The sequence below is a fragment of the Callorhinus ursinus genome, unplaced genomic scaffold (genome assembly GCF_003265705.2).
Source record: "Callorhinus ursinus isolate GAN/ISIS: 27379988/994484 unplaced genomic scaffold, GSC_fseal_2.0 scaffold22, whole genome shotgun sequence".
In the NCBI taxonomy this organism is placed as follows: Eukaryota; Metazoa; Chordata; class Mammalia; order Carnivora; family Otariidae; genus Callorhinus; species Callorhinus ursinus.
This window is the reverse complement of record NW_027397084.1, coordinates 3545217-3557950: the sequence shown is the minus strand read 5'-3', so window position 1 is coordinate 3557950 and position 12734 is coordinate 3545217. Positions and strand designations below refer to the sequence as shown.

At 35.0% G+C, this 12734-nt stretch overlaps 1 protein-coding gene across 7 annotated transcripts in view; it reads left to right on the top strand.

Annotated features, from left to right (window-relative positions):
* Positions 1-12734, top strand: part of SUPT3H (SPT3 homolog, SAGA and STAGA complex component) — a 557210-nt gene that overhangs the window by 465486 nt on the left and 78990 nt on the right. For 4 of the 7 annotated variants that reach the window (XM_073905031.1, XM_073905033.1, XM_073905030.1 and 1 more), the window contains 2 exons: positions 3327-3494; positions 11466-11576. In XM_073905031.1, the coding sequence (XP_073761132.1) occupies positions 3327-3494; positions 11466-11576 (279 nt within the window). Of the gene's footprint in view, positions 1-3326; positions 3495-11465; positions 11646-12734 lie in introns of those variants that run through there. The other 3 variants (XM_073905032.1, XM_025890763.2, XM_073905034.1) reach the window with 1 other exon arrangement.

Below are 12734 nucleotides of genomic sequence, written 5' to 3'. Positions count from 1 at the left end.
CATGTGCTTACAAACTAGAAATGTAGTATCATCTATTGAATGCATTTGCTGATATTTGACCCTTTTTCCTGGCATATACAGCAATTTCATGTAATTCAATCTAATAACCAGAGAGAAGGCAGCAAGGAGGTTGGCTTAACATCTCCATGTGTAATTATGAAGTGAGCTTTGGACAAAGCTGGGTGAAATGTATAACCTGAAAATGTCTAAGCCCCTTCGAGAATCTGACAAAAACTATAATTTCTGTCTCCATAAGCACATTCACAAATTTTGCATACAATTTCAGGGTGTTCAGAGACCCTCTGAAATCATTCTATGGATCTAAGTGATCTGTGATGGACCCCAAGTTTAAGTACGTCTGCTCTAGGATACTTGGAAACTACATAAAGATATAAACCAATATATTTTATTTCAAGCCAAAAGTTTGACATCTTTTTGTGCCCCTTGGAGAATCAGATTGGCTTGGAATCCAAGTAGAAATTAAAATGTTTATGCCCGTTAAAAATCCATTTTTTTCTTAGAAAAGATCATACATCATTATCAGTCATCACACTTTAAAAGTCCCTAAAGCTTACCCAGTTGATTAAACACTTTGTTTTCTTTATGTTACAAACCCAAATTACGATGTCAAAGAACACCCTTTAAAGATATCTTTGGTACATGTTCACTTTATGAATATGTGTATAAGTATGCTTTTCATTAACATCAGACAAATTTGTTGTAACATTTCTAATTGAAGAAATTTACAGTGAACATAACAAGCCTAGTTTTCCCTTAACATTCAAGGGATTGCTTGCATGGCTAGGAAAACTCTTTATTTCCCTTCTCTCTTGGTTCTCCAGGGTGGCCAAGCTGCCCTGGGCAACTGCTCAGCAACCACAGCTGCTGCTCCCAGCTACCCAGCAGTTAAGAAAAATGGCCTGTGTGTGCTGGGTTTCCCGGGCTCTCTGGGAGGCGGGAGCAGGAGTGTCGGAAAGCATCCCGCCTAAATATGTTAGCAAAGCCTCAAGCGTTTCCCTGGCCTTCCAGACACCCCTCCTCCTGTAACTAGTGGTCAAAATGAACATTCAGAGAGACTGGAAATCTTCCTGCCCTTTATTACCTGACGAAACACAGAGAATGGCCACTCTAAAGTAGGAATCTTACTCATCAACATTACAAACCAGCAACCAACGTCAAGGGCCTGCTTTGAGGGCTTTACCAAATTGGGTACAAAAGGGGGACTCCGAAGACTGGTATGATCTGTATTCAGGGAGATAGGACTTTCTGTAAAACAAACAAGGAAATAAAGAACAAACAAAAAAGACAATTCAAGATAGCATATATGCTAATTTCCAAATGAGTGGCATAGACCGGAAGTGCAGAGGTAAAAACAAGCCCCGAATGCAAAGAACTTGAGAGAGGACACTGGCATTGAGGGAAGATAGGACTTTGATGAGATAGTAAAAGTGGGGAGAATGCTCTAGGCCTCAGAGGCGGCATAGGCATAACTGTACAAGGGAGAAACAAAACTCTGATTAAAATATTCAAGCAAAGGATTCATTGAGGAGCAGAAGGAGGAATCAGGTTAGAAAATTGAGCCTTAGGCTCTTAGAGTTAAGGAAGAGTTGAAGGTTTCGTGGCTGCTAAAGGTAATGAGTTCAAATGGGTGTTTTAGAAGATCCAAAGGGAGGTGCTATGTACAGTGGATTGGAATCAGAAGCTCTCAAGGCATGCTGTTAATACACAATACATTCTCTTTTAATGACTATCATTTTTGAGTGTTAAACATATGAGGAACCAAGCTAGTTAAGCTTGTGTTCTCAGATTGGCAGGTGTAATATTAATTGAAGTTAATTTTTGTTAAAGATTTATTTATTTATTTGAGAGAGAGAGTGAGAGCACGGGGTGGGGGGGGTGGAGGGAAAGGGAAAGAGAGAATCCCAAGCAGACTCCACACTAGGCATGGAGCCCAGTGTGGGGCTCGATCCCAGGTATCTGAGCCAAAACCAAGAGTTGGATGCTTAACCGACTATGCCACCAAGGCACCCCAATTGAAGTTAATTTTTAAAATTTTTTTTCTAATATATGGTTTATGCACAGGAAGCAGTGATCTCTAGGAATTGTCTTGTTTTTTCTAAAAATAACTCATGCCAAATTAGGCTTATTCCTTCTTGTTTGATAAGGTTCCTAGGCAGGCAAATCAAAGAAATACTTTTTTTTTCTTTAAAAATCTTTTTATTTTAGAATAATTTTTAGATTTACAGAGCCTATTGCAAAGATAATACGGAGTTCCAGTATATTCTTTACTAGCTTCCCTTTAAACTTGCTCATTTTTAACTTTAAATAAATAATACAGTTCTCAGAACAATAGACAGATATACTTTTGAAACCAATATGTGCATTTCAGCCAAACACTTTACAAAATTTAGTGTAGTTTTTTGAATACAAATACACTATAGAGAAGTGTAGGCCAGCAGGTAGTATGGTTTAGTATAGTTGGTAGGATAAGGAAGATGTAGATTAATAATACCATATATGAAAAAGACTTATAGACTTTTATTGGCCTGTAAATTCCTTAGGAGCCAATATTGTGATGTCACTGATAAGAAAACTTTTTTTGTCTCGTTTAGTGTTGAGGCACCATCCTAGAGGATGGACCTTGACACAGTAGAGAATGTCTAAAGGAGAGTAGTGAGAGGGTGAAGGAACCTGAAAACCTGTCTCATAATAAATGGTTGAAGGAATTTGAGGCAGTTTGACCTATAAAAGAAAAGAAGCTGAGAAAGGTAATAGTCCTCAAATATTTGAAGTGCATCCACATGAAAGAAAACAGACTTGCAGTCGTAGCCGAAGAAACCAGGTCGAAATGAGGGATATTATGAAAGAAGGAAGGAACTAGAAATAAAAGGAGCCGGAAATATCCACAGTGACCCTCAGACACTGAGTTGGAGTCACTGGTAGAAGGCTGGACATACTGATAACAAATACTGTCTGTACCATCCAGTTTGGGGCGGGGGGGTGGATTCAGAGGTGCCTTTTGAGACATGTAAGTCTGACATGCTAACAAAACTTGCAAGTAGAGATCTCTGTATCTGGCAAAATCAGCAGAAATTTTGGAGGCTGCGTCTTGAGAAATCCTGATTTTATCTAAATGGCTAGACAGATTAAAAATTAACATATTTAGACCAATAGGGACAAATGAGGCATCATTTCTGTGAACTGGATAATAAATCGTGTTTTGATATTTGTAAGCTTCAAGAAGTATTGAATTCAGGAGATATTAAACACAAATGAATGTTAGAAGTCCTGGTCACTTGATTTCAAAGGCGCATCTCTTTGGGCAGGGGTCTTGCATGAAGTCCTACCCAGAGTCCCCTGAGAACACACCTCCTCCTACACCCACTGCTCCATCATCTGGATCACAGCACTCAGGGAAAACCACATCAGGATCCCTAGGGAATGGGAGTGCTGGACAAGACTCAGCTAAAACCAAGCAAAGGAAAAGAAAAAAGGTCAGTGATAAGTTTTTTTGTTTTGTTTTGTTTTTCTTTTCTCCAGTGCAGAGGGGATAAAGTTGTTGAGTTTGCTTCAGAGATATGGAAAACGTGCTCTGTTTTTCTCATAATTCAAATTTTTAGAAACAGCCAATTTATGCTTAACCATACTTAATGACTTCTACTCAAACTTTTTTAATAGCTTTCTTCTGGATAAAGCAAGATATTGATTTTTTTCTAACGTTTTATTATAAAAATTTTCAAACATACAAAAATATTAAGAGAATTATAGACTTAACGCCATGCATCTGCCATCTGGATTCTACAATGAACATTATACTATGTTTGCTGTATTATCTACATACTTATGTATTTACATTTATTATATCAATGCATCTAATTATTCTTTTGTCCATCTGTCAGTCCATCTTTTTTTTTTTTTTGCTGCACTACAAAGTAAGCTACAGATATTAGTACACTTCTTGGCTTAATACTTCATTATGTATAATTTGTTTATGGTTCTTTTTTTTAAGCTAAAATTTATACACAGTAAACCATTCAGTTGTTAAATATACCGTTTGATGTGTATTGACAGAGGTATAAACCTGATGTTTTCTAAACACTTCTCAAGATATAAAACATTATCATCAGTTCACAGTGTTGCTGCATGCCTCTTCCCAGTCATTTCCTGCCACCACAGAGAGGCAATCATTGTCCTGATTTTTTCATCATAGATTAGTTTTTTTCTGTCCTGGAAATCATATAAAGAAAATGTAGTACGTATGCTCTTTTGAGTGAAATTTCTTTCACTCAGGATGTTTTTGAAATTTGTTTTTCAGTATAAGTGTAATTTATTCCTCTTTACTGCTGAGTAATGTGCTGTTGTATGAATATATCAGTGTATTTATTCTCATTTTGTGGACACCCAGGCTGTTTCCAGTTTTTGAGGTATTATGAGTAAACCTGTTGTGAGCATTATTATACAAGTCTTCATGGGCAAATGCCTTTCATTTCTCTTAGGTAAATAGCTAGGAATGAAATTACTGAGTCACAGAATATATATGTGTTTAGTTTTTAAAGAAACTCCAAGACTTTTTTTCCCCCAAAAAAATGTTTGTATCATTTTATACTTCCACCTGCAGTATGTGAGAGTTCCAGTTGCTTCACATGTTCATCAGCTCTTGCTGTTATTGTTTTTATTTTTAACCATTCTAATGGATATTCAACAGTGACTCGTTATACTTTGAGTTTGCATTTCCTTGAAATTTATTGTATTTATTGACATGGTTAGATATAGTTCAACTATTTTGCTATTTGTTTTCTGCTTGTTCTATTTTTGATTCTCAGTTTTTCTTGTCTTATTTTGGGTTGTGTACTCTTTAAGAAATTCATTTTAATTCATCTACTCATTTCTTAGTGATACCTCTTTGCATCATTTTTTCAGTGGCTATGCTAAGGATTACAACATATCCTTAAATTTTCAGCGTACTTGGAGTTATTGCACTACTTACATAAAATGTGAGACTCTTATAAGACTGGTGTACTTTACTCTTACCCTTCCTTTATGCTATAGTTGTTATACATCTTATATCTTCACATGTTATAAACCATAATACTACTTATGCCTTAAACAAGCAAATGTATCTCAATGAAAAAAAGAGAAAAAATAAACTAACATTTACCATCCCCACTGTTGTTCATTTCTCTCTCTCTCTCTCTCTCTCTCTCTCTCTCTCTCTCTTTCTGTGTCTCTCTTTTTTATGCTCAGACTTCCTTCTGGTATTACTTTCCTATTTTGCTCTACTAAATTTTGTTTTAGCATTTGTTACAGTGCATGTTGGCTGGTGATGGTTTCTCCTAGTTTTCATATTTCTGAAAATATCCTTTCTTTTATTTTTAGAAGATATGTTCACTGGATATAGAATTCTGAGTTAGTAGTTTTGTTTCAGTACTTTAATGATATCACTCCCCTGTTTTCTGGCATCCATTGTTTTAATCATATGTCAGGAGTTTGTATTACTGTTTCTGTGTTTGTAATGTGTTATTTTTCTCTGGGTGTTTTCAGGATTTTATCTTTATTTTTGGTTTTCAGCAGTTTGACCATGCTGTCCACAGACATGGCTTTCTTTGTATTTGTCCTGCTTAGGGTTCATTGAGGTTCTTAAATATTGGTTTATGTCTTTTGGGGGAAATTTTCAGCAATTACGTCCTCAGATATTTTTTCTGCTTCATTCACTGTCTCTCCTCCACTTCAAAGACTCCAAGGCATATTTGTTAGTTACTTTGATGTTGTTCCACAGGTACTTATTTAATTTCTCTTTCAGTCTTTTCTCTCTGTTCTTCAGGATGGATAAATTCTATTGATATTTCTTCATGTTCCAGACTCCTCTGTCAGTTCCAATCTGTTACACCCATCCAATAATTTTTTCTTTGTTATATTTTATTTTATAGTTTCATAATTTCCATTTGATTTCTTTTTAGTTTTTGTTTGTCTGGTTTTTTTGTCACTTATTACAGGTTTATTTTCTTTGATCTTCTTGAGCATAGTTATAATAGCTACTTTAAAAATCCTTCTTTGATCAGTTAATATCTGGATTATTTTAGTCTCCATTGAGTATAAGTCATGCTTTCTTTGAGACTTCGTTAGGCTCAGTGGAGACCAAAATAATGCCTCCTCTCTCAGTTAGTTCTTCCCAGTCAATTTTTTATATTGTTGCATGTCTAGTAATTTTGAATTATATCTTGGACATCATGGGTAATATATGGTAGAGATTTTGTGTTCTGTTATATTTCTGTGAAGAACTGTTGGTGTTAATAGTTGTTGGGATGTGGCCATGTGTGTTAAGCAGACAGTTTACTATTCTGCACTCAGCTCTAAACATCAAACCCAAACTCCTCTTCATTGACAGCAGCTTAGAATCTCTCCTCAGTTCATTTAGCTTTAACTGGGTTTCTTGGATTCAGTACCACAGAGAAATAGATTTGGGTAAAGTTTGTATGGTGAATTGGGGCTCTCCTTCTTTGATTTTGTCCTTTCTTGGTATTTCCTTCCTCACTTTATACCTACTGTGGGTGCCCTGAACTCTGGCCTATATTTCTTAGAGTCTCTAAGGTCATGTGCCCCCTATCCTGACTGGGGCCTGCCCGTCTGCTAAAAGAGTAAAAACAGGAAACTCAAGCCACTGCCATTCTCTTCTAAATATAGGCATTCCCCTTTCCAGTTTCTGCGTGGTTTTGATCAATCTCTATCACTTTCATGTTCTTGTTTTTTAATAATTTGTCTAAAGTGATACTATTATCTAAAACTTAGTTGCTTCAATAAGAACCATTTGCCATGACAAGTAGCAGAGCCATGCCAAGGTATAATTTTATAATGATAGTAAGCAAATTTAAGTTTTAGCCTCATATCTGGTTTCCTCTTCCATTTACAAAACAACAGAGCTCAGTGTTTATTTATTAAGGGGAATTTTGAAGTATAAGGAACTTCTGTACTGTAAAGTAGTTTTAAAGAATTTTAGCTATAGTGCTCCAGCTCACTCAGTAAGTAAAACTAGGGTAACAAAGTGTTACCTAAAAGACCTCTTCAGTGGACTTGCTTACTAAGTATGTAATTAACCTGATACAGTTATGCATACATACATAAAAATTTCAAGGATTCTCAAAGACGTATAAAGAGTTATTTTTCCTCTTAAATATTTAAACATTTCTCTCCTAATCTTGTTGAACACTATTACATTAAAGTTGTTTTATAGCAAAGATTTCCTAAGTAAGTATTAGCTTAGTTCATATCTGAATTTTTGTAAATTCAAAATCAGTGACATCAGAATAACATTCCATTTTAAAGCTATTATTCCTTTATTTATTCATCCACATCTTTCTACAGACTCTTGCTGTGTTTTTATTTACTCCCTGGAAACTTCCACTATGGTGGTAACACAGTACAATTCATTCTACATAAAATAATAAAGGCTCTATATATCAACTATGTGTCCTAGAAGCCAAGAGATCTAATGTATAGCCATATTCCAATATTGTCACTGTAATCTTGGGCAAGTCCTTTGTCTTCATTTTCTCATGGGATGGGGTTGGAACAGTTTAGAAATCTTGCATTCTTTCCAGATTTATTAATGTATGAATCCTTAAATTTAGTGATTCTCTTGTCTTCACCTGAAGTACTTTTTCTAGTTTTAATTTCCTTAAAGAAAAGAGTTACAGAGTTTTCTAGTTATATAGAACTACAGTTGTAACAATTAACATCTCAGTTAAACTTTGAAATGAGAAAATTAACTGCTAAAATTAACTATACTGTATAGTGTAACCTTTGGCCAAAGAATGGCCCACCTTCATCTGAAAAGACATTCTCCATAAAAAAGGAAACTCTGGGAAAGCAATGTGTACAGCAGTAAGTAGAAGGAAGACACTTGCCTTGCCAGTCAGATTATGTATCAACCTTTGTGGTCAGTGAGTAATAAAAGTATTAGTAATAGTAGTACTAGCCTTTCATTTGCTCTCATCTGAGGTATGTGTTACTCTGTAAGAACGAATGTTTCGAGTTTAACAAAAGATCTAGTCCACCATTATGTGGAAAGAATAAGTGGCAATTATCCAATATTCTAGGTCCTTCTTAAATTTGGATTTCACTGGCAAGAGAAAGGCTGAGAAAGGATAGGACAATTTAACTTGCCAACAATTTAAAAAAAAAAAAAAGTCCGGACAGGTATGAACATTTGTAAGAGATTCAGCAGCGACAGAAGTTTCAGTATAGCTTCCCCGGACCACAGTTTTATTTACCATCTTTCCCATTCTGAGTGTGCCTGTACTTTAGGATACTCTTTATTTTTAAATTTTCAAAAATGAAACCTACATATTTGACAAAATACTGAGTGCTGTTGTCCAAAGAGTGCTGAAATCTCTGCCGAAATAGACTCTTTATTTCCGTGAGTGAAGTACAGGCTGCCTCGTAAAGTTCTTCCTCAGATGTTAGGTCCTTTGACACCAATCTGGTGTTCTTTGACGTTCTTATGTTCATCTTTACTTATGTCTCTTCATCCAAAAGCTGGTGCTGCGTTCTGGAAGGTAAAATATCTTATGGAATCCTCCATATTCCTAGATTTGAGCACCATGCCTCTGCTTTTCCTTGCTGGCTTATACTGAATAAAATCTCTCAGCAGTTTGAACTCTCAGCTGTGGTCCAAGGAAGCTATATTGAAACTTCTGTTTAAAATGCTAGAGTCACTGCTAAATTAAAAATTCTCAACTTGGTATGAATTTTGAGTTTGAATGGCTTAAAAGTACCTTGGTGAAGGCCTGAATGTTGACAGAAGTGTGAAGAGATTGGTTGAGGTGGCAGCAACACTGGAAATACATCATTTCAGATTTAAGGGTTCCCTTCCAAAGAACTCAGTGGGCAAGTCAAGAAAGTATAGAAATGCATATGGTAACTGTATGCTGTTTGCAGTTGCTTAATTCTAGCACATAAACCTGAAGTTAGCAAAATAGAAAATCTAATAACATTTTTCACAAAATTGAGTATTTCCATATAAGTTAACTTCATCTTTTTGGCAAAGATCCCGATTCCACCATAAGTTTCTAGCTTATGCTTCCTTCAGTGTTCTGAAATCCTATTTGATTGCCATGCCAGAGGTTCTGAGAGATTTTGACCAAATGTTCTATGGTTTTGACAAAAAACAAATTTATTTGGGAAAGTAAGGAAGAGTAGAATCTTACATTGACCATGGAGGAAAGAAATGAAAAACAAACCCAAGTTGCAGAGAGAGAGGAAACGCCATAGAGGAACTTCCCACCCAATGTAATATGCAGGATATTGACCCTCTTGACGTCTCTCTTTTGTATTTCCACTTGAGTTTCCACTGGAAAACTTAACTCTAGATCCAGCTAAATATTTGTGTTCATTTCCACAAGTGGATAAAATGCTTCAACCATTAATGAGTCTCTATTAGTCATATTCATCTTTTGGGGCCAAATGGACTCAGAGAAGAGCCTTTACCCTTATCAGGTACCTGGTAATTCATTTCCAACTGACACAAAGTATTTGGAATAAGAACTGAGAAAGCACTCAAAAAAAAAAAAAAATCCTGTATACTTTTATATGAGTGCCAAGTGAAGGGTTAAGATAACAAGTTGTGTTGTTGTGGGCATAGCAGATCTGTTATTTAGGGTATTGTGGAATGAAATTGAGAAAGATACTCTAGAGTAAGTTCCTATTTGGCTTATTTCATATCTTGTTAAAATAATAAAAATAATCAAGATCTGCTTTGTTTTATATTTTACATCTTATTTCAGGTTCAGCTTGGATAATTAACTGATGCTTTCATTTAATGGGAATTTTTAAAATTTTTTTTTACTAGTTATAGGAAAAGTATGCACAAGGCATGGAAAATACATTTGAAAAGTACAAAAGGATATGCAGTGAAAAATGTCTCTTCTAATCCCAGTCCTTTAGACACCCACTTAGCCTCACAGAGATAAGGACTATTACTGATTTTTGGTATACCCTTGCAAAAAATAGTCTATGTTTGAATGAGTATATAATGTTCAGGCTTTTTAAAAAATAAATGTTAACATAGTACCACCCAGTTGGACACCTTGCATTTTTTCACACAGTACATCTTAGAGATAGTTCCATAGGAGTATGTATGGAACTCCCTTGTTCTTTTTGGTGGTTGCTGTAGTTTCTGTTTCATTACATGGATGTATCAATTTATCTTAGTGTTCCCTCACTGATGAACATTTAGCTCATCAATCCTAATAGTTCTGCAGTGAGTGTGTATGTGTGTGTGTGCACACGCAATGATAGATATAGATGTATAGGTATATAAAATTTTGTACCTGTTTCATATATCTGTAGGATAAAAACTTAGATATGAAATTGGGTTCAAAATGGTTGTGCATTTTCATCTAATAAGATTTTGCCAAATTACTATTCATAGAGGTCATACTAGTTATATTCCTACAAGGAATTATGAAAGTGGTAATTATAGTAATTATCAGAAAAACAAATAATCCTTATGTGACTATGACTGACTTCTAGAATACAGTTATAGTAATACACAAACTACTGTTTCTTTCTCTTGATTCTTTAATGCTAATGACTGGCATCTGGTATCCACTGCAGTAGAAAGCAATTATAATTATTACCCCAATTTTACAGATAAGGAAACCAAAGTGCAGAGATATTACATAACTTGACAGGACTGGTAACTGATAGGATCTAGATCAGGTATTTGGGAAACCAGAGTCTGCAAATGAACCATGAGACTATCTTATTCCTATTGAACATTTTAATTTTTTTTTTAAATCATGTTACACACCTTTCTTAAGCTGGTATCCATACTCTCTTTACAAATAGTTTTTCTCTTTCTTGTGTCTTTTTGTACTTTCAAACCTGCCTTTTACACATGAGGCAGATTAAAATAGAAAGGTTTTGTTTTATTTTCTTTTTGCCCTGAGGACACCTAGAAAATTGGGAACCACGTTAAAATGATCGTCTGTGACAGCTCCGGTAGTATAAATAAATATATAGCAATTTTATATTTTTCATTTTAAAATTGATGACCCTCCAGTTATTTCAGAAATATGCTCAACAAGCTCCCAAGAAACATTTATAATAATAAATGTTTAAGTGTTTTTTTAAAAACAAATCTTCCTGTGGTTCTGTCTGCAATCCCCCACGACACTTCTCATCTGCACATGGGTGGCTGTATTCTCTTGTACCTTGACATACAGGCCTAGGTGAAATATTGTGGGCATAAAAATTGCATTTGGTAGGTCTGCTAGAAAGGGGTCACGGAAAAGTCATCTTTGATTTGTTAACGGAGTCTTTTTTTAAATGTCATGTAGGGCAGCAGGGACATGCATCCTAAAGGGGGGGAACATCCATTTTATAAAAGTTTATTTTCATATTTTATACACTGTAGTTCTGTTGTGTGTTTTTGATTTAGTAACAATTTATGTGTTTTTCTGTCGCAGAGCACTGCGGCCTGTGGTGTTGAGGCTCACAGCGATGCCATCCAGCCCTGCCACATCAGAGAGGCCGTTCGACGCTACGGCCACAAGATTGGCCCCCTTTCCCCATTCACAGTACGTAATAACAGAGTTATAAAAAGTTATATTTATAATCTGAAAGAATTTTGATTTTCAAGTGGTCAAATGAAGAAGCAGTGGAATTGTTGAAAGCAATTTGTGGTGACTGTAATTTTGTTGTATAAAAGTGGCATAATTCCCTTGGGAAATAAAAGTTAGTCATTTTTGTCTCTTTTTGGAAGGATGATTTTTTTTCTACAAAATATTATTTTCTTTCAATTACCAATGATGCTTTTTTTTTTTGCTGGGGCTTATATTTTCTATTTTTCAAAGCTTAGGTTTATAAAACTTTTTTGTCAAATTATATGTCTCCAAATATTGCTAGAAGCACTTTATATTTTAAAATTGGTTAGATTGGCAATACCACTTCTATCAGATGTCCTGCTCCTAAACATACTCTGAGTTGGAAGAAGAAGAAATGATTTCTTTACCGGCTTTGAAGTAGGCTGAAATGCAGATAGTCTTTCACATCTTCAAATGGTTTTAAAGCTTATAATCAGGGTTTGTTGTTTTTTTTTTTTAATGGAGAATTAAAGACTTTATATTTCAACAGCCTAAAGAAAGTGTGTGTTTTAATTAAGTGCTCATCTTGTGGCCCTTTTTAAAAAATCTTCATTCATGTTAATAGAACTTTCTCCAAGTCTTTCTCTGTTTATGAGGCATTGGTTTGATTTTCAGAAAGTGAGGTTGGATTTAAGACTGAGGAACAGCAGAATTTACTGTTTAGTTTCTTCATATTCACTTGTGCTTTACTACACTAAAGCAGAGTAGATATGTATAACATCACACATATATACATACATCAGTGCAAAAAGTTATGTGTTTTCTCCTGAGAGTGGATTTTACTGTGATCTCTTGATAGAAATCATGATTTTTCTTCTACATTAGATCATCTGTTTTTCTTTCCTGTTTTTTAGTTAAAGGGAATGCTTTCTTTCCATTCTTTATTTTCAGCAGTTAATTGCATGGATTCTCATTGTGACAGCAAGCGTGTATCAGGAGCTTTTTATATATGTCTCCAGAAGCTTTTTGTAATGATAACTATTATTCTCACTTTTGTTTAGTATTTAAAATCTGTCTTCTATATTGTGAGAACATGATTTCAATACTGCTGATGAAAACAATATATCCTGCATAACTGTTTTTAGATTATTA